The sequence below is a fragment of the Betta splendens genome, chromosome 15 (assembly GCF_900634795.4).
Source record: "Betta splendens chromosome 15, fBetSpl5.4, whole genome shotgun sequence".
Lineage (NCBI taxonomy): Eukaryota > Metazoa > Chordata > Actinopteri > Anabantiformes > Osphronemidae > Betta > Betta splendens.
Window position 1 is genome coordinate 11,791,112 of NC_040895.2, and position 19,751 is coordinate 11,810,862.

General features: G+C 42.0%; 1 protein-coding gene across 8 annotated transcripts; it reads right to left on the reverse strand.

Moving 5' to 3' along the window:
- Window positions 1–7: 7 nt before the first annotated feature.
- On the reverse strand, window positions 8–19,542 carry LOC114870396 (apoptosis-stimulating of p53 protein 2-like). Of its 8 annotated transcripts, none has more exons than XM_029174912.3 (22): window positions 19,402–19,542; window positions 18,980–19,130; window positions 12,383–12,530; window positions 11,336–11,449; window positions 10,970–11,040; window positions 10,651–10,752; window positions 9,843–10,017; window positions 9,459–9,640; window positions 9,179–9,340; window positions 8,991–9,023; window positions 7,609–7,656; window positions 6,730–6,913; window positions 6,538–6,591; window positions 4,875–4,997; window positions 4,557–4,678; window positions 4,031–4,436; window positions 3,069–3,844; window positions 2,171–2,308; window positions 1,932–2,065; window positions 1,513–1,679; window positions 1,181–1,380; window positions 8–1,095 (listed from the first exon to the last, which is right to left on the reverse strand). In XM_029174912.3, exons 2-22 carry the CDS (start codon window positions 19,004–19,006, stop codon window positions 1,054–1,056), a joined length of 3,408 nt encoding a protein of 1,135 aa, XP_029030745.1. In that variant the 5' UTR covers window positions 19,007–19,130; window positions 19,402–19,542; the 3' UTR covers window positions 8–1,053. The 8 variants fall into 8 exon arrangements, with proteins under 8 accessions (XP_029030745.1, XP_055358364.1, XP_029030747.1 ...); XM_055502389.1 differs by lacking the exon at window positions 19,402–19,542 and adding an exon at window positions 18,600–18,644 and having other exon boundaries at window positions 18,980–19,095; XM_029174914.3 differs by lacking the exon at window positions 8,991–9,023.
- Window positions 19,543–19,751: the final 209 nt, after the last annotated feature.

Here is a 19,751-nt window from a genome sequence, read left to right on the forward strand (position 1 = left end):
GAACAAGGAGATTTAGTATGAAGTGTTTTATTGTAAATGTATGTTATACTACAATACACTTGTGGTTATAGTTCTGACAAAAGGTCTAAAGAAAAAGTTACAAAAATAAATACCTTTGCATTAAGAGGTTTGCAATGAATTGGGTTCATTTGCTTTAAGACGTGACCTACAGTAGAAACTGTTCTTAGTGTTGAGATCAGGTCATCATAGCTTAGTGACCGCTATTGACTCTTATTGGGACTGCAGTCCAAGATTGCTGTATTGTCATGGAATGGCTGCATACAATATGAGCATTTTTTGATAATGACATATTCCTAACCAGAGGGTTTCTTAAGGAGTTTGACAGTCATTTATCCAGCATACATCACTGCTACAGTAACATTTCACTAGTTTTTGCGACAGGACTACTAGCATACACAGCTTCTATACATCGCTACCATGTGCCAGTGCAGGAACGCTGACTGGCTTTTTGTGTCTCATAGACCACAGACTGAACAGCAACAAATCAATAAAAAAAAAAGTTTAACTGTATTTTTTTTTTCCAGCCAGAGCTATGGTGGCAACATCTGTGTGGTTATCCAAGCACTCCCCAAGATTGTCATGAGTCTCAAAAGCACCATCACGTTCATTCACCTCAGACAATGCAGAGATCCTTGTGGTTTAGTAAAGATCCAGTAGCCAAGTGAGTATGTTCTATGGGGCTATTAAGATTTGTAAAAATAACTTTCTAGACAAAAATACTGCTCGCTCCATTCCATCCTATTCTGTCACTTTAGAAACTGTTTCAGACAATAATTACAAAAACGAGAAAAAGACAACAGAATAAGGAAAAGCAATTTACAGAGTACACAGTGTGGCTTGAAACCCAGATACTTCTACTGCTGTAGATACAGAAAAGTGCCAGAGAGAGTTCATGGTTTATCCTTCATTTTGTTTGGTCTGATCTTGTCTCTTCGTGAGGGGAGCAGCCGTCACATCTCCAGCCTTTGCGTGTGCTGGTGTGTGTTTTTGAAGAGATCTGGCAGATTGGAATGTACAGGGATCTTTGTGTTTTCATGCCAGGGTCCTCTGTCTTGGCTTTATTCTGGGGTACAGCTATCAGAGAAATAGAACATGTCAATATTGTTTTCCTACTGTGTCGGCATAAAATACAAATATTCATCAAGTTCTATTGACTCACCCCTAGGAGGTTGCGTGGAATGTAACCCTCAGTGTCACCCATGCGTGCCCACCACCATTCGATTTCATCTTCATCTTCCCGGCGGATGATGGTCATGCAGTCTCCCTCGCAGAATGACAATTCATCAGGGTTTTCACCTGTGTAGTCCCATAGAGCGTACACCACACCCCTGTTCATGATACCCATCTTCTCTTGCACACCTGAAGCAAGAAATGTTTTTTTATTAGATTTCAAGCATTGAGTGAGTGAGTTTTCGTCTAAAAACAAACAGACAAAAAACACAAAGAAATGTAAAATAGCAAAAACAATTGGATGAAGTATTTTTTACCGACCATAGAGGAACTGGGAGCACTGGGTATAGCCCTCCTCCATCTCTTCACATTTGTCAGCTGCTGTTTGCATGTCGCTGTAGGTCATAGCGAACACTGCCGCACCAGACTCCACAAGGAACTTGCACACCTGCACGTTGTTGCAGGAAGCGGCGCAGTGTAGAGGCGTCCTATATGAGAGAAATAAAAAGTAAGGAGGAGGGAAAAAGAAAGAACAGGTCCTAAAGGCTGCCAGCACCGAGTACTGCTGACTAGTACAGTCAGTGTTCGGTACATTTGGCTCATACTGGATGACCACTACAAAATACTCAGTCGTCCAAACTTCTCAATTAAAAACCACAACACATAACATAATTCAGATTAGCCTGTAGTTTAAAATGTTAGAATGCAAGATTAAACGTCTGCACTGAGCACAAACTCACCAGCCGTCGCTGTCGGCAGCATTTACATTGACTCCAAACTGAACCAGAAACTTGACGATCTCTGTATGACCTGCGCAGACAGCATTATGCAGCGCAGTGATGCCTTCATCGTTGGGCTGACTGGGATCCTCCACCTGTGGTGAAAAAGACAGACTCAGCACACGTTGCATTTCGAAGAATCAGCAAAAAGCGAAGTAACAGGACAATGAAATGGACAGTTTGTGAAAAAAATGTCTTACTTCATAGATGATTCTCTGGACGAGGTCATATTCTCCCTCCAGAGACGAGTCCAGCAGCAGAGCCAGTGGGTTGAATTTCACTCTCATGCCGTGATCGATGCGTTCAGACCCAACCTTTCGCAAGTTGGTCCTCTTGCCCTAAATCACATCAGTCATAACATTACATAAATTAACAGCCATTGCAACATACAAAAAATAATGTAAAATCATAGAAGGTGTCTGCTAGGATCTCATCCTGAAAACTTTTCTACTGAAGTGGAAGTGTGGACTTGGTCAATATGGACCGAAAGCTGGGGAGGGACTTGTTTTTCCAGCTCTTAGTGGATTGTTAATCCAGTTTATTAAGGACAAGCCGTTGGTCACAAATCATTTCTCTAAAACCATGATTATGCAACCTGCTAAGATCTTAATCAGGTGACGTGAATAAACAAAGCTCTCTGGGTCCTAAATGGAGTTTACTCAAGTTGGGTAGGACGGAGGAAAATGGGTCATAACAAACCACTTAAGGAATTCCACTAAGACCCTAACAACAAGAAAATATAGACTGTTGTTTAATTTCAACACAGCCACCTGACTTTCTCCCACTTACTTGAATGCTTTCTATCGGCTTACTGTAAGGAGAATAGAGTCCATTTTCATGAAACACAAGCTGTACTTGTCGGAGATTATGCAATTTATATAACATCAGACCAGGTCACTGTTGACCACCACGTCATTAAAAAGTAGGACCGACATGGGGGAGATTTAAAAACACATGTCGTACAAATGCGAAAACAGGAGAATCTAATTTTGACCTAGTGCCTCAACTAAGAACCATTATAGTAAAAGACACAAAAGCACAAGAAAAGTGAAAGCTTTTGATTCATTATGATCCAGCAGTGTAGAGGGAGATTCATACCGGTGGCAGAGTGACCTGGCCAGTGATCTCAGGTGCCTTCATGTTAGAGGTGTCTTCTGCCAAACTGTCCTGCTCTGCCCCACTGGGGTATGGGGGTGGTGGGTATGGTGGGAACTCCTCAAGGAAACCCTCCGGAGGTGGAGGGGGCAGGTCGGGCTCCCCTAAGGCAGCAGGGGGTGGTGGTGGGAAAGCTGGCTTGGGGGGTGGGTGGGATGGTGGAGGAGGAAGGATAAACTCCTCGCTCTCTGGGATAGCTAAAGGTGGTTTGGTCTGTTCAGCGGGGGCAGGAGTGGACACATTAGGACCTGGAATGTGAGGGGGAAGTGATCCTCTGTCCAGACTCGGTCCCGTTTCTGGTGTGTTGTTCTCAGGCCATTCAGGACCACTGAGTGGGCTGTGACCGCCATGTTGCCCTAATGGCCCCTCTGCTGCGCCAACATAGGTGGGAGTGGTTGGTGTAGTCACAGTAGTCTCCATAGCTGCCAACGTGGTCTTCTGATAAAGGAGCTTCTGAATGTTAGGGCCTGTGGGACCTTCTGGTTCGGTGATGGAGCTGCGTTTCTTCAGGGGCCTGGGGGCGTTGTGTGGGGCACTGAATGGAAGCAGCTTGGTGGGACTAAGGGGCCGAGGGATGCGCTCTGTTTCAGGCTGTGGGCTTGGACCGTTGTTGGCTCCGTTGTGGTCAACCTCATACTCGAGGGCAGGGGAACGGCGTTCCAGGTAGGGGTTCTCTGGGTGTGGGGAGCCTCCACTGGGGAACACTGGTTTACCATACACTAAAAAAAATTAAATAAATAAAACAGGAAACCAGTATTAAGACTGTGTTTGAGCTTAATGTATTCAGTTTATCAACTGTTTTAGATGTACTTATGAACTACAGAACTGACTAATACTATCGAGTCTGTTATCAGCAATCCAAAACAGAATTTATCAACTTCAAATACGCCACCAGTGATACTTACTACTGACAAATCCATTTGTACGGGTTTGGGCCCTGTTGTGAGCACCCTGCACGCCAGGCTGGAAAGGCTTCCCTGAACCAGGCTGCTGTGTGTACATGGAGTAAATGGAGCTTGCCGCTACAGTCTGAGGTTTAGTCAGGTTGGCTTCTTTGGAGGAGGGCAGCTCTGGGGTGAAGGGTCGTACCGTAGCTGCTGGTGGAGCTTCCTGCTTGGAGGGCAGAGGGAGTGTATGGCTCTGTAAAGCCGGGACAGGGCTGCGGCCTTGGGCTGTCTGGGGTTGTTGGCTGTGGGGCTTGGCTTTAGGGAAGGTGCCTGTGTTGAGGCCTAGTTTGCCATAAGGCACACCAGGGCCTTTTGGTTTGCTGGGCACAGGAGGAGGTACCTTGACCGGAGCCTTTGGAGCAGACTAGACAAGATGAGGAGTAGAGAATAAAAGGAAATTAAATGCTGTAGTGCTCCAACTAAATCTTAGTTAGTAGTTCTTTTATTTTAACAATTTCAATCATGCGTTTTCATTTTCTCTCACCTGAGCATCCCTGACTAAATTGTCACTGCTCTGGTTTTTGCGGAGGGAGGTGGTGGGAGCCTCAGTTGACTCAAACATGGACAACGGACGGCCCCTCTTGTCCTTCTTCTGCTCTGTGTCATCTGGTCGTAAAGAACATTTAGAGGTCATAATCAGCCTCATTTAATTGTTCACTCTTTTCAGGCTACCATATATAGGGAGTAGCGAATGACTAAACTGGAAGTGATTTTGGACAGAGACATTGATTTCATGGTGAGAGGAAGGAAGTGCAGTGTGCAGCATTGTTCACACATTAGTAGCACATTTGTGTGTCATCACCTTGCTCGATGTTAGAGTTGGAGTGTGAGGTCATTCGTGGCAGAGTTGACGACGAACCACGGCTGTTCGTTTTGGATTCCGGACCTGCAGAAGTCCAGTCTGCCAGCTTGGATGGTTGAACACCTGGAGATCCCATGGGAGGAAACAGAGCAAAGAAGGCAAAAGAAATATTATGTACAGTACCACAAGCAAAGGGAATAAAGCCACACATGTGCACTTCATTATCTATCTAGAAAACAAAGCTCAAACAGCAGAGTATAAAGGTGGCTTCCATGGGGCATCAGGCTGAATCTGGTTCCCAGTTGGTAAAATGCATGTTCGTTCTGTAAATTATAACATGTTTAGTTAGGATTCCTGCAGTAATGCCAGCAATTCTTAATAAATTGTGACAATGTGCTCAGAAAAAGCAATCATAGCAGGTTTTTTCTTATCCAACTGCTTACTCAGATTCAGTGAGTATGAAGGTACGGAACCCCTCATCCCTGTGTCACTGCAGATTCAAACGAAGCAAACAATAGTGGATTTTGCAGTACATTGCTGCCATCTTTGCCCAAAAAGTTTTTTTTTGTCTGGTTAACTGAGACACAGTCAGGGGCCATGCATGCCACACCACCAGACGAGCCAAAAGAAAGGAGAAAAAACAAAACAAACAAAACAAAAAAAAAAAACAGGCTCCTGAAGCTCCTCACATTGGCATCATGTCATGGTGAAAACAGCATGGTCAGTGTAGTACTGCGGCTTAGTGCCCGCTCTCAGGAAGGTTTTTAAGATCACCCAAACACACACATTTTCCAGAACAAGACCTAATTGATCTGGTCAGAATGTCAGTTCAACTGTAGCTTATGTTTCTTCCAACTGACCCATTTAGAACATCAAAGAAAAAAACGGAAGAAGAGAAACAGGCTTTAACAAACTGCAACAAAGCAAACTAGCAGGACCAAAGATGAAACTCAAAAGTAACAAAATATATGTGTTTTCCTCTGCGAGGATAACCTTCACACAAAAAAAAATTAAAATAAAAAAAAAAGACAAACACACACACTTATACACAACCGTGTACCTTTTCTCTTAGCCCGCAGCTCTTTTAGAGGCTTAAGCAAGAACATGGCTTCTAAGGAAGATGCATTCAGAAGACAAAAAACAAACAAACAAAAATCTAAATACCCTTAGAGCTGCAGATCTCACGTTGCTCATGCATTTGGCTGCGGTTAAGGCAAGTCGTCCCAGAGACCTGTACAGGCCCCACAAGCCTCCCTGATACGGTCCTTGCTCGGAACAATGCCAGAATCTGTGTATGCTAAGAGCAGATTTCTCTATGTGCTTGACCATTCCTATCACTCTTCTTCTCATAATGACAATCAATAAAGCGTGTAGAAACAATGGAGTCCAGTTATGATACACTATGCTTTTTTTAACATCCTGTATGTGTAATTGCTTTAAAACGAGGAGAGGAGGAAGGGGGTCCTTTTTTACCCAAAAGTATCACAAACTTTGATCGCATCACTGGTTGTCAAATAACATAGATTACAGTGACTAACATACACTCTGGCAATAAAAACACAATTACTCATTATTCTCAGAAAAGACAAAATGTTTTGATTTTCAGGCTCAGCAATCAGATCACAGCACACCATCCAGCAGCTAACTACTGTACTATAGCTACCTTCAGAGGTTAGAGTGACATCACAACCAGGCATCCCGGACTCTCTTGTTCCTGCTGGAAGCAGGCGTTGGAGGGGAAAAAACACCATATAACAAAATGAGGGGAGTCCTACTTCCAAGTTGGCTATAGTAGATACTTGAGCCGTGGGCAGGACCTCAGGGGAAAGATGGCGTGCTGTCTGGGTTTCCTCACCTGTAGTGGTCTTGCTTTGTGGGTCGTGAGCTGGAAGAGTGGCAGTGCTGTCTGGGTAGGTTGGCTTTACAAGCAGGTCAAGTCTCCCTGAGCCCCGGGGCATGGTGGACGACTGGATATACGGGCCAACTGCTGCCACACGAGATGTGCCCGACTGCTGTCCAGCTGGGCCATCAGAAGGCATCTGCATAGCAAAAGGGACCGACAGACAAAAATGGCAAAGGTCAGTGGGTAAACTTTATCTTGGTAGTGATGGCATGAGATGTACAGCAACCCTAGAAGGTACCAATGGTGATTTTATAACAATATAAACAATAATAATAAAAATAAATAAAGAAAGAAAGAAACAAGACTCAAGGTTGGCCTGAGGGTGGCGCCAGAGCATGGAGCAACTTAACACATTTTACTTTGTCTGACCAGTGTGTGATACTAGGAGACTGTCGAACATATACATTCAGCACAATCTGTGCACAATGCCCTGACAATAACAGACATTTTACTCAAAACAAAAATCTCAGAATGACAACACCTCACACAGGTATTTACATTCTCTCTCATAGACATTAATAAATCAATGTATTATAGTTGCTTATTAATGACAGAATAATTGTTTTCCCAGTCTTTGACAACAGTTACAAGAGCGGGTAAAATTCACACCCACAGCAGAACCTTATAGGATGAATCCCAGGATACAAAAAAGACAGCTGTAACAACTGTCCCTTCAAATTTACGTTAAGAGCTCAACCTCTAGACAAACAGTGCAGATGACACTGACAGTGCAAAATAGGTAAAAAAACAAAACAAAAAACAAAATACTGATGAATACTGGAGTCATACTTTAATCAGAAACATATGTTTAGCTCTAACTAGTTTAGTTACCTGAAGATGAGCGTCTTTTGAAGCCCTCTCTTTACCAGGATAGCCATTCTTGAGAAAACAAAAACACAGACATGCAACAATAATTCAAAAAAAAGAAATGTCCTTTCCTATCTGAATATTTCATCACCGTTCTTCAACTCTATGACTAGGATTGTGTGTGATGACTCTGGGCTGGCAGCTCTCATGCTGCTCCTTCATTCAGTATGGTCATGTGTGTTTGCTGGGTGATGTCAGCCAGGCACTTGCTGCTTGGTTAGCTTGGATGGAGTGTGCCTTTGTACCAGTATAAAAAAAGCCCACTCATTATGATTCTAGGCAGACTGTGGGTGAATTACCTTTTTACTAAGAGCCATTCAGGCCTTCATCTCACTGAACAGAGAAATGTGTGTATGTGTTTATTTGTTTTTGTTTTTTTACATAAGCAGGCTTAAGAGAAGTTGGTTTCTTTAAGACTCTAAGAAAAGAATTTGTACCTATAAAAATGTATTGTGGTTTTACTTGGGCCAGTTTTGATGTTTTACATTGTATTTGAAAACACTACATACTATGGAAAAACATTATTACATTATACATATACATTATTAATAAAAGCAATGCACCCATATTCAAAAATAAAATAACATTTGAAGTTAATTAATTTAGTTAAAAAAGGAGGAAAGTTAGGCTTAAAATGTCAGACAATTACAGAACTCCAGAGGACAGAGAAAAATACTTAATGTAAAAGAATTAGAGAAATATAAAATCATCCGGAATCCAATTAGTATTAGTGTTTTTTTCTGCCATTTTCAGTGTTGCACTACCTAAACAAACACCCAACCTCCAGCTGTGAACATAGTAATTTTTCTTCCTCAGCGTGTTTCATAAAAAACAAAAAAACAAACAACTGTTGACTCTTATTTACAGTTCTTTGATAACCAGTGTCCAAAACAGCTCCAAATGGAGCACAGGAATACCGGGCAACAAGTACAGTACAGTACAAAAAAGATAAGGCCAAAACTGGAATCTTCAGCCTGCTGGTTTTCAGTTGTGTTGATTCCAGTCATCTAGTTTATGATATCATGTATTTCGATAACCCAGAGGACAGCTTGCCTTCAGTAAAATGGTCAATCTCATTTTCCTGTTTGTGTCAAACGAGAGGCAAAAAAAAGAAAAAAAAGGAGATACCATCTCTGGCATTCCTGCTTGCCTGTGACTGAAACACACAGCTGATGGAAGAAGTGGAACTGCAAACGTGACATGATCAGAACAATGACCAGTCCCCATAGTCCATCTTGAATAAGGAGATCAAAGAATGGAAATAAAATCTAAATAAGATAGATAAGAGCCAGCTCTTTGAAGTGAAGGAGTTCAAGCATAAGAGTAGAAAGTCTGAAGAGCCTTACATTGGTGAGCTCTGAATGCCACGGCATCTGAGGCTTCCAGGCGTAGAGAAATAAAAACAACCTTTACTTAAAGCCACTAGAGGGCGCAGCGATTACAACAGTTTCACTACTCACTCAAAAGGTGAATACAGAGCACCTTCATATGTCATTACTTTTTTAAATTTAATATAGTGTCAGAAAATACTTACAGGCACATTTTCCTTCTGCAGTGCTGCCTTCTTCTTCCATAGTCTGTCTCTGAGCTCGTTGATCCTTTTGTCCATAGCAGCAACCTCCAGGTTGCGCTTGTTCAGATTTTCTCTCTGTTGCTGCAACTTAGAATTCTGATCCTGGTTGAGTCTGTTTCTTAACTAACCATTCAGAAGGACAAAAAAAAGGAGATGTTTAACATGTTTGCTCATTCAAACCAAATACATCTTTGAAGGACAGTTTTGATATATATATATATATATCTTTAATTCTGCTCACCTGTAGCTCTTTGTAAAGGCGGTCTAGTTCAGCCACAGAACTCTGGTTGTCATTGAAGCTTTCCATTTTACCATTTTTGAGCAAATCAAGCTGTCGGCTAAGCTCCTCTACCTTGGATGCAGCCATCACTAGTTCTCTCTGCTTCTGTTGGAACAGGTTGTTCATTTGCTCTATCTCCTCCACTGTAAAGGGTGAGAGATAACCAAATTGTGAGGAAAACAACAGGTAAAATGTATGTGATAAAAATTGAGGCTGAATAGCAAAATGAAAAGGAGAATATCATAAGACACAGTGCCTTAATCTCTAAATTGAAAGCCTCCATGCAAGAAGTATAATAGTCCAAGCACGTGTTGATTTATGGATTCCCTAAGTACATGAGCTCACCTAGTTTGCCATTGCTAAGGCGTTTCTGCTCCACTTGACCCTTGAGGGCCCGGACCTTCTTGAGACGAGCTTCCTGATTCTCAATGTTCTCTCTGAGGCGCTGCAGCTTCTCCTGCTCGGAGGCCTGTTGCTGCTGACGCTGCTCCTGTTGTTTCAAGTAGCGCAGTCGCTGCTCCTGCAGACATAAGAGACAGGGCAAAGGTCAGAAGCAAACAAACACGTTCTTGCTAACTTTGTTTTACCAGTAATCCGTGACAGAGTAGCTGGCAATGTTTATTTAGGCATAGCACTGAACAACAGGGGTTGAGGAAGTAGCAGGTCACAAGGTGTCAACTGCCTTAATGTCAACATATTTAGTGATATAAGAGTTAAGAAAGCATAACAATGTTAACTTTCAAAATCAATCATCCATTCTTAAATATGGCACAGTGTCCCTTAAACTGTGTGGGAAAGCTCTAAGGTTTCAGCTCAAGTATGACATTGGTAATGCTACGTTAGATTGCGTGCAAGTGTTTAGTACCTAAATCAAAAAGCATTCCTTGATGTGCCATTTCATCCTCAGTCATACACAGTGCTACATAGTTATCTTAATAGACACTAACCAACATATGCACTCTAACAAACAACCCTATGTGCACCCAATTTCTTGAAGTATATTTATGTGCACTATTGCATACTATATGCTTTCTCAGTAAACCCGTTTCATCTTTCCATTAAACTGTCCTCTTTCCTATGGTTTACTTTAATCTCTACCACCCATTCCATTCTCCATCTTCTCTCTTTTATCTTGCACTTCATCTTTATGCACCTTTGAAGCAAGGAGCTGCTGTTGAGCTTCTATTTGCTGCTGTTGTCTGGCAGCCATCTCTTGCAACTCAGCCAGGGTCATATCCATCCTGGGCGCTACCACCTGAAGGGACAAAGATGTATGGAGAGACTCAGTAAACAAATAAATGCTAAATATTGATTGAAAATTCAATACTAATCAAAAAAGCAAAAGCAGCCAGAGACACATTGTTGAAAAAATTAATAATTACATGACTGCCAAAACTTCATCATTATCTTTTTCTGCATCCTAGTGGTTTTCAAATACTCCAAAAACAGCCAAAAACAAATCAAGTACTTGCCCCATTCTCCATTCTTCTGTCAGTGGGACCCTTCACCCCATTTCTCTTTGGCTCACCGCTTCTTGATCCTCCTGAATAACCCGTATGATACAAGACCCTATTAGATAATGTAAGGTCCTGCAGAGCCGTTACACACCAGAATCCAGAGGTAATGTACAACATAGTTGTAAACACTGTGGGCTACACCAACAGGGTGGAAAACCCAAGAGCAGGCTAAGATGACAGGAAGAGAAAACAGCCATCTAATCCCTGGGCAAGACTCAGGCTTTGAGCAGGCTTAGTTATGCAACTGGGGTCTGAGACTGTGGCACAAACAATCTGTGTTCCTAGAAAAAGGCAAAGCAACACGATCAAGTCAGCACTTACCTGCTTCCTTACTAGGAGCTCGGTTGTGGCGCAGAAAGAAGCGCACTTCTGGCCTGTGTTGTCCCCATCTTTGCAGCACATCCAGCATTCTCTCCCCCTCACCTACAGCTCGCTCTGCAAATGTGATGAATCATAAAACATCAGCTCAGGTGTTAAGTAAAACACACCCTTAGAAGGTTTAAACATATCACAATAGCAAATGGAGTGAAGCGTACATATGATCCTGCCCAACCTCTATCTGAACACCGCTGGCCTACACTGAAAGGAGACTCATCATTTTATCATCAAGTACATCTTTCTGACGAAGAGCTTAGGGAAAACGGCTGTTATGTGTCAATTACGCTGGCAGATACTGAAATTAAGTGCCCGTGATCCATTCCTCAGACATTTTCTTCAACCTTCTTAGCGGCATTTCATTATATAAATGGCTAGACAAATTACTGTCAAGTAGAGGTCAAGGAAAGTGATCTGTTATAATGACATGACTGAAAAACAAATCAGTAAGTACATCTAAACGGTTGCAAAATGTCATTGCTGTGTTGTCAAGGAGAGTCAGCAGTGGCCTGCAGAGACAAATGAGAATCTTTTTAGACTACTTATGGAAGTACTCAGCTCACAATAATTGGCACTTTCTACGCTCTTACGGCAGCATCACCATGGCAACAGCGACAAAGCCTGGCTCCTTGAATTCTGATTCTGAATACTTCCTTCTTAGAGATAGGGAAAACGGGGCAGGCATGAAGTCCCAACTGTCCCCTCCCACCTGAGAGATGTGGGAGATGTCTGCATGCTTGTGTTTGTTACAGGGATTATGAGTTGTACCTAATTTGCATAGCAGCAGTTAACCACGGAGCTTATCTCTGTATATGGTCTACTTCAGAAAAAGCAATTTGGCTCCAACTAAAGAAGGAAGAGAAAAAAACGTCTATACACAGACTCCTTACTTTGGGTGCAGCCATGTTCCAAGCAAAGCAGTGTCATAGTTCTCCTGGTTTACAGACTGATGTGCTAGAGAAAAAAAAAAAAAAGGTCGACATCGGCACTCACCAGATCCACGCCACATCTCTGACAGGTGGCAGTCCGTCTCCCCCGGTTCCTTGCACAAATCGACCACATCTCGGCACAGCGTCTCTGGAGTAACGGGAACCTCAGTAAAATGCTGATCATTGTTACTGAGGTATACGGTCAGGAACATCTGGGGAAGACAGAAACAGGATGATTGGATAGAGCAGTTGACGTGATGAGAGCCTCTGGTAAAAACAGGATGGACATCTTATTTATAACTGGTGCATATGCTTAACTAACTTTCCTGAGTTTCAGTTAATGCATGCGGGTTGTATACGTTTCCAAGCCAACATTCTTCTTTGTCAGAAAAAAAACAAAAAAAACACACCAGCTTCTAGACTACCACTGCATCTCACGTCACTTAACTGTTAAACAGTGCTGTCACTTCTGTGAGAGATCACATGCTCAAATATCTCCACCAAGCACTGAAAAAGAGCAGAGCACTGAGGATTCTGAGGAAGTTGAATTTGTTTGTCTTTGGGACTGACAGATGGGAGAGACTGTTCTTTGTCGATCTAAGGAGACTACTATCTCAGTGACACTTTCACTGATAACACTGGAATGGGAAACGCAATGCAGTATCTTAACGTCGACATCAACAGAAATGAAAGCATAAGCAGCCACCCAGCAGCTAGAATAACAGAAAGCCTTTAATGGTTACGATTATTGCAGTTTGTGTAGACTTTCAGGTTTTTCCATTCACTGCACACTGCTGTTCACGGCAGTGTCTGGAGGGGCCATAGTGGGAATACCAGGTCAGCCGGGTCACAAACACAAAGGGCTTGGGGGGCATGCATACAGAGCAGCTGCAGCCAAAGTGACGAAACAAAAGTACAGCATTGAGAAAAGGTGCGGGAACCTTAAGTGGCTTTATGCCCCTGCGCTTCACAAATGCTTTCCTTGAGTGAGCGAGTCTGTTTGGTTGGCAAGCCTGTTTTCTCTAAATATCTCCGTAGCAACATACACAGCAAGATAAGTTTGCTTCCTGGTGGTGAGGCAAATGTAAAACCAAGCAGTGGGCTGACTCACAAGTGACTCAACTTGTTTGTTTGTTAGAGATGCAAATAAAAGATCACCATCAACAAAGCAAAGTGGCAGTGAGTCATTCCTGTCAGTAATCCATAAAACAAAGAGCTTAAAAGAGAATGTGTGTCTAACTGGATCTCACAGTATAAGCTTTGTTCTGAGGTGGTCCTAAACCAGGATGACTCCTTTCCTTTTTATCAGAACATTTGCACAAAGAAAAATATAGAGAAAAAAAAAACCTCAATGTCTCCAGTCGGCATTTTCTTCCACCAAGAAGACATTGACGGATAAAGACAGAGCAGCTGACATCATCACAACTTCCCAGTAATGTGACATTCAAATGACACTGTTAATATTTGGAGAGTGTAAGAGAGACAACACAGCAAGGCAGCAGAGGGTGGGAGAGGGCAACGCTGAAAGAGTGAGAGGACAAAAACACTGCTGGGACAGGAATGGAGTCTTGGTGGTAATGCCTTTACTGGGAGCCATTTTTCCTCAACATTAAAGTTAATGACGCAGGTCCTCTACTACCAAGTCCTGCCCTCTGTTTTGATGATTGGACACTTTGCTGCTGTCCTTCATCCACCTACAACCTAAGGTCACTGGCCAGCAGCACCGTTTTGCACAATAAACACCTCTGTACTCAGAATTTTTATGAAAATACACAAATTGAGTAAGTGGTTCAGTGTGACTTTATTATCAACTGTAAATGTGCGTTTTTCTAATCTTACACCTCAAGTGAGCAGTACCAATATGTAATTTAATTGACCTTTGATTGGGTCATACATTAGCCTTCTGAGCATCAAACAGTAGCAACTGCTGGACTGCCCGTCCTTCTTACTTTAGAGCAGGAAATGATAAAGCCCTGGGTAAAACCATGTGATGGTTGCAGTGCATTTCATTAAAAAGGTGCTGAAGCAGTTTCCCAGCGTTTGGCGATGATGTGACAGCTTGGAAATGCAGAAAATTACGGTCAATGCAGAGAAACGTTGTCTTTAAACAATCTGCACTGTGGATGCTCTCCGTTCAGAGCAGCTACAGTATAAGGACAGGTCACTGAGGCCATATCTAAGTGATTAAGTTAATCTGCTATAAAAAATAGCCTTTCAACAGACTCCTGGCTCAGTAATACAACAGCCAGCTTAAATTCAACTGCATTTAACTGCCTGCAACTAGGCCAACAGTCAATTTTAAAGTCTTAAGATGAGAGATATCCACCTGAATCACTAATGAATAAAGGCATCTAGAGATACATTTCCTGTGAGCAGATATCTTTCTGTATTAAAGCCATAAAAAAGTAATTTAGGGAGAACTTAAACATATGCAATCTGCTTGGTCAAAAAAACTTTGGAATAACACGACTGGGACTGTGTGGTTTTCCAAGATGAGGAGCTGTTGCGTCAAACCCTTAAACAAAAGACTGCTATAAGAATACACCTGACCTGTTTAAAAAAAATAGACTAAATGGAGCAAACAAAGGCATATACTGTAACCTTTGTTCCAGCTTCATGTGTATCACCTTCATTGTCAAGTCTCTGCTCTGTAGAAGTAAAAAGAGCCGTGGCTACTGTACAGGAGAAGTACTGTAAAAAAAAGTTGTACTCTACAGCTGATACACACAGTTCAGTCCAGTGACGCAGCCTTAAAATTTGTAATATAGTTATCTTCTCGACCCTGAAGCACATACCACTGATTGAACACCTCTGGGGAAAAGCGTCGCAGGCATCTCCAGTTGTTTCGAGTCTAGCAAGATTTGAGTTTAAAGATCAACAGTGTAGCTGTAACCAATCGCAGGAAGGAACGCTGTGTGTGGCACACCCACTAATTGTTCTGATAACACACGTGTACTGCAGCAGAATGGTGTTTAAAACCAGGAGGCCATGCTTGTCTTGTGTATAGGGCAGGTTTAAAGTATTACCTTTGGACATTGTTACTCCAGAAAGTTACTTTGAACACCCGCTGTCTCTGTGTAAAGGTCAAATGTACTGCATTACTCTCTCAAATCCACTGTCCAAATGCAATTGGCCACATATTAAATTAAGAGCCATCAAAAGTGTCGGCTCAGCAGTATACATAGCCACAAATAGACAAACAAGACCTTGTACTATAATAAAATTACTCCGGAACATCAGAACAACTAGTAAATGAAGGTCCACCTCGTGTGTCTCTCTACCAAAGCTTCAAACGTTGACACAGCTCTACCAGAGCAGTCGTTCAAAAAAAGGCAGCGGAGAAAGTCCTTGCAGTTTAAAGGATTATTCCAGTTTGCGTTGTTTGATTCTCTCAATATCTCTTTCTGTTCTGGATGAGAATCAATCAGCTGCAGCATTTATAAGAAAAGAATAAACAAGCAGCTTGTACAACAGACTGGAGCTGCAGCGAGCTGTAATGCTTCCATCAGGACATCTTCCTGCTGACTGCACTGCAGTACTTAGTCTATCCTATCACACATTAGCCATTTTAGCAAAACTGTTGAAATATTACTATATTACAGGTAGATAAAAGGCAAGAGTGTTATTTTTAGCAGGTGGATAAAGTAATTCAGATAAACAAATAGATTGCGAGAACCATTAACTGTATGCAAATAGGAATTTTATCAATAATTACCTCCTAAGTAGGAAACTAACAGGAAGTAAAGGAAGATAGTGCTTTAAAATGTGACACATGAACTAATTGGTTTCCTACAAACAGCAGACTGAATGATGTCTTTGTGCTGCCTAATCATATGCAAAAAAGAAATCAGTGAAGCCAGAGCAAGTGAATAACTAGACTAGGCAGACTACAAAAGCCTTTTACCACTGCAGAAATCTTTCTAGAGACTCGGGGACATTAGCCCCATTTGGATCAGTGGGACAAAGAGCTAAATTTAGTTCCCAGGCCAATGTTTGCACTTTCCTAATAGTTCATAGAAAGAACACAAAAAAAAAATAGTGTGCAATAATTTGTTATTTTAAAGATGTAATCCACACAAGTCTACAAGCACCTATTGTTTGGTATTCATTCATAATATCAAAAGAAAAAAAATGATATAAGTAACATTTTATTGTAAAATGTGTATCGCCATTAAAGTTGTTGATTCTGTACTTTTTAACTTGTGTTAAAAAGCTGTGACTGCTTAGTTGTTATTAAAAGGAAACCATCTATTTGTTTGGTTGATTTCATTTACACATTAATCATGCGGCTTTGTTTATCTCGTCATACAATACTTCCTGTATATCCTCTGAGGCGTATGTGAGTCCTACACAGTTAAACACAGCCACAGCCTGACAACTCATAAAATCATTTATTAGACTTGTTTTTGCTTCTTGGAAGAGAAGTGTCATAACCTGTCCATTGTATTAAACAGTCTTTCCAGCTAGTGCAGTCGTCCTGATAATTCCGCTTAGAAATCAAAACATTGTCCTTGATCGTCATCACCAGCTGTCACTGATGTGCCTGTTTATACAGTGCTGACTCTCCCCACATAGTAAACTAAAAACCTGTGGGCCAGGTAAAAAAAAAAACAAAACACTCAGGTTTCGGTTGACACATGCAGATAAAGCAGGCTTCCCAGAGCATCACCACCATATTCCCACCATTAAAACACTGGCACAAAAACCTTACAAAAATGTAAGATTTGTTGGGTTACAAGACTGTGAAATACAGGCTGATAAAAAAGCAAATGATTCCAGACTAAAGCAGATAAAAGTGTTGCAGAACAAGGCAGGTTTTTTTAAGAGTCAAGTGTTAATGAGTTATGCCATGCTATGGTTCAATAGAGGGTGAGCATCCCTTATCAGGATGCTGCCACAGCACAGGCACACACATACTGTGCTCTCTGCACCACACAATGTGCTGTTAAAGAGACCCTACAGCTCATTGTGTCCTGAAAACAGTGACCCCTTATTTACAATCCCAGCCAGCAATTACGGCACTGCATTCTCACTACCCCCGAGCCTCGTCCGAACAAGAGGGGTCATGGGCTATTGGTGTAATTTCAAAGGCAATACCTAACAGAGGCCATTTTGTGTTTATCAGGCGCACACCAGAAGCTGTATCTTAAATCAAACGCAAATGCAGATCATTTGTGAGGTGGCAAAATGTGTTATACTGAGCAATTCATTAGGTGTCATGTGACCTACAAAGCAAGAGACCCTGTGTAAAACACGATAGCAATGTGTCCTGGTGTCCATGAGAATGAGGTTTGGCGATAACAAATGACCATGTGCCTGGAGCGGACCAAGGTCATACACCAGCCGAGACCAATCCAAACATGACTGTCCCTGCTGCTGCTAAAATTATTCATTTACTGATGAAGTTGTTTTACTGGAAACACGTGTCTTAACAGACAAGTACAATTAGTAAATCCAGATCATACTTTCAGAAAATTAGAGTCTTTGCAGACATTTGCAAAACTGATGTAGATAAAGACCATTGTAGAGAGCCACTTATTGTGTTTGTAAACACAATTAGTGCACACAATTAAACGGACAACTACCCTCCCATCCCATATAAAAACCTCAATGTAATAGTATTATTACAGAATTTATAGCTGTACTGTTATTAAAATCTTCTTTATTCACCTTTAAATAGCATTTGTTTTTAAAGATTTGCTTATCATGCAAAAAGCTGATGAACAGAGAACTAACTGTAAACTATTTTGGGAAAACATTTTCTTTAACTTCTAAATGTGCACACTTGGTGCTTTTCTGTTGGACATGATCATAGAATCAATATTTTTATGCAGGTCAGACAAAATAATGATCCAGGTTTAACAAAACAAAACAGATAATCATAAAAATATGTGAGGGTTTGCATCCAATTGCCACGCCCTTTACAAGTAACTATAATCTAAATGTGTGAATTATAACTTAGCTGCCAATACACTGGCCTTCACCATTTAAACAGCAGACAGGCGAAGTCAGTGATGAATCATTCATGTTCTATTTAACATACTGTGACACTCTTTCTATGGACTGAGAAGGTTACTTCTCTACTGTGAGCACATGCACACAGAGCTGCTCACTATCCTTTCTGCACACATTAAAAAGGTGCTGAGAGACAGCAGAAGACAGAGAAGCTTGCACTGCAGCACAGCAATGGACTTTTGATGACGGCGGAGGAGGCGATGGGTATGGCATGAGTCCAGAGCCGAGGTTAGCATAGTACAATCCAGACCTGGCAGGTACAGTACCTTCTATTTGTTGTATGTTCCGGGAAGGAAAATCGTGTATACATACTGAGAAGATCAAACACATCAGCTGATGTAGGACCATATTGACTTTTGTTTTGCATACAGGATATTTTAAAAAGCAAATTAGTGACGTAACTAAAAAAAAAGGTCACAAGCCCCGATCAAACACAGCTAATGTTAACAAACTTCAATGTTCCGTGCCACAGCAATGACGCAACGTTAGAACCGTATGAACTTGTCACGTACCACTACAACGGGATTTCCAGGTAGCTTGATAGGTAACACTACGTATTCACGTACTTGATTCAATTTAGAAACAAAACATTACTAAGCTACAGAAAAAACGTCGGAAGTTGTATTTAAGTAGATATAATACTCACCGGCATCATTTTAGCTTCGAACCGCATTTAGCTAACCAGCCCAGAAATGAGTCCCCTCTGGCAGTTTCGACGAAAGCGCTGGCGATCACTTTAATCCCGGAGCCTAAACCCGCGACGGGCAAGACGACTTTCTCCCGCTTGCTGTCCAGTCCTGTGTTAAGAACACGACACAGCGTTGATTAACAAATCCAACTTCCCACTTAACGTGGTATATGTATGTACGGCTAAACCGTGGCGCGGACCTGTTGCAACAAATAACAGGGCCTTCACGGCAAAACTTTCCGTCGTAGTTGTGCGTGCAACGCTTCAGTTACAACTTTGCGACGGCTCGTTGCGAGCTCGAGGGACTAGTAAACCCTTCCCTTACACCTAGAGATAAACATATATAACTGTATGTGGGCATTAGTTAAGGTTTTCCTTACCAGCAGACACGTAGGTAATCGGCGAAACCCCGTTGACAGACAACGTTGCTCGAGCGCCCGCAGCCTATCCCAGAGTGACGTAGCGGGAGGAAATTCATTCCACTCAGGAATTCAAGCCCCGCCCACAGCTGGGAGAGAGAACACGCCCACCGGCCAAACCTGCCTCACCGCCGAGTAATATCTGTGAAACAATACCTCGCTTGTACGCAGGTATTGAGGTGCTCTACATCCACAGTATGTGGATGTACAGTAAGAGTCAAAGCCACAACTTATTTGATACGGTAAAAGTAGAGTATGTAGGCTAGTATAGTTAACTACTTCCTCACTATCTGCCTGTCTTTCTGTCTGTC

Coding starts and splice junctions, on each gene's coding strand:
- LOC114870396 (XM_029174912.3), bottom strand. CDS start 19,006: ATGCGGTTCGAAGCTAAAATGATGCCG. Junction 6,592..6,729: donor ACAAAGCAAGACCACTACAG/GTGAGGAAACCC, acceptor GCCTGCTTCCAG/CAGGAACAAGAGAGTCCGGG. Junction 4,679..4,874: donor CAACTCTAACATCGAGCAAG/GTGATGACACAC, acceptor CTTTACGACCAG/ATGACACAGAGCAGAAGAAG.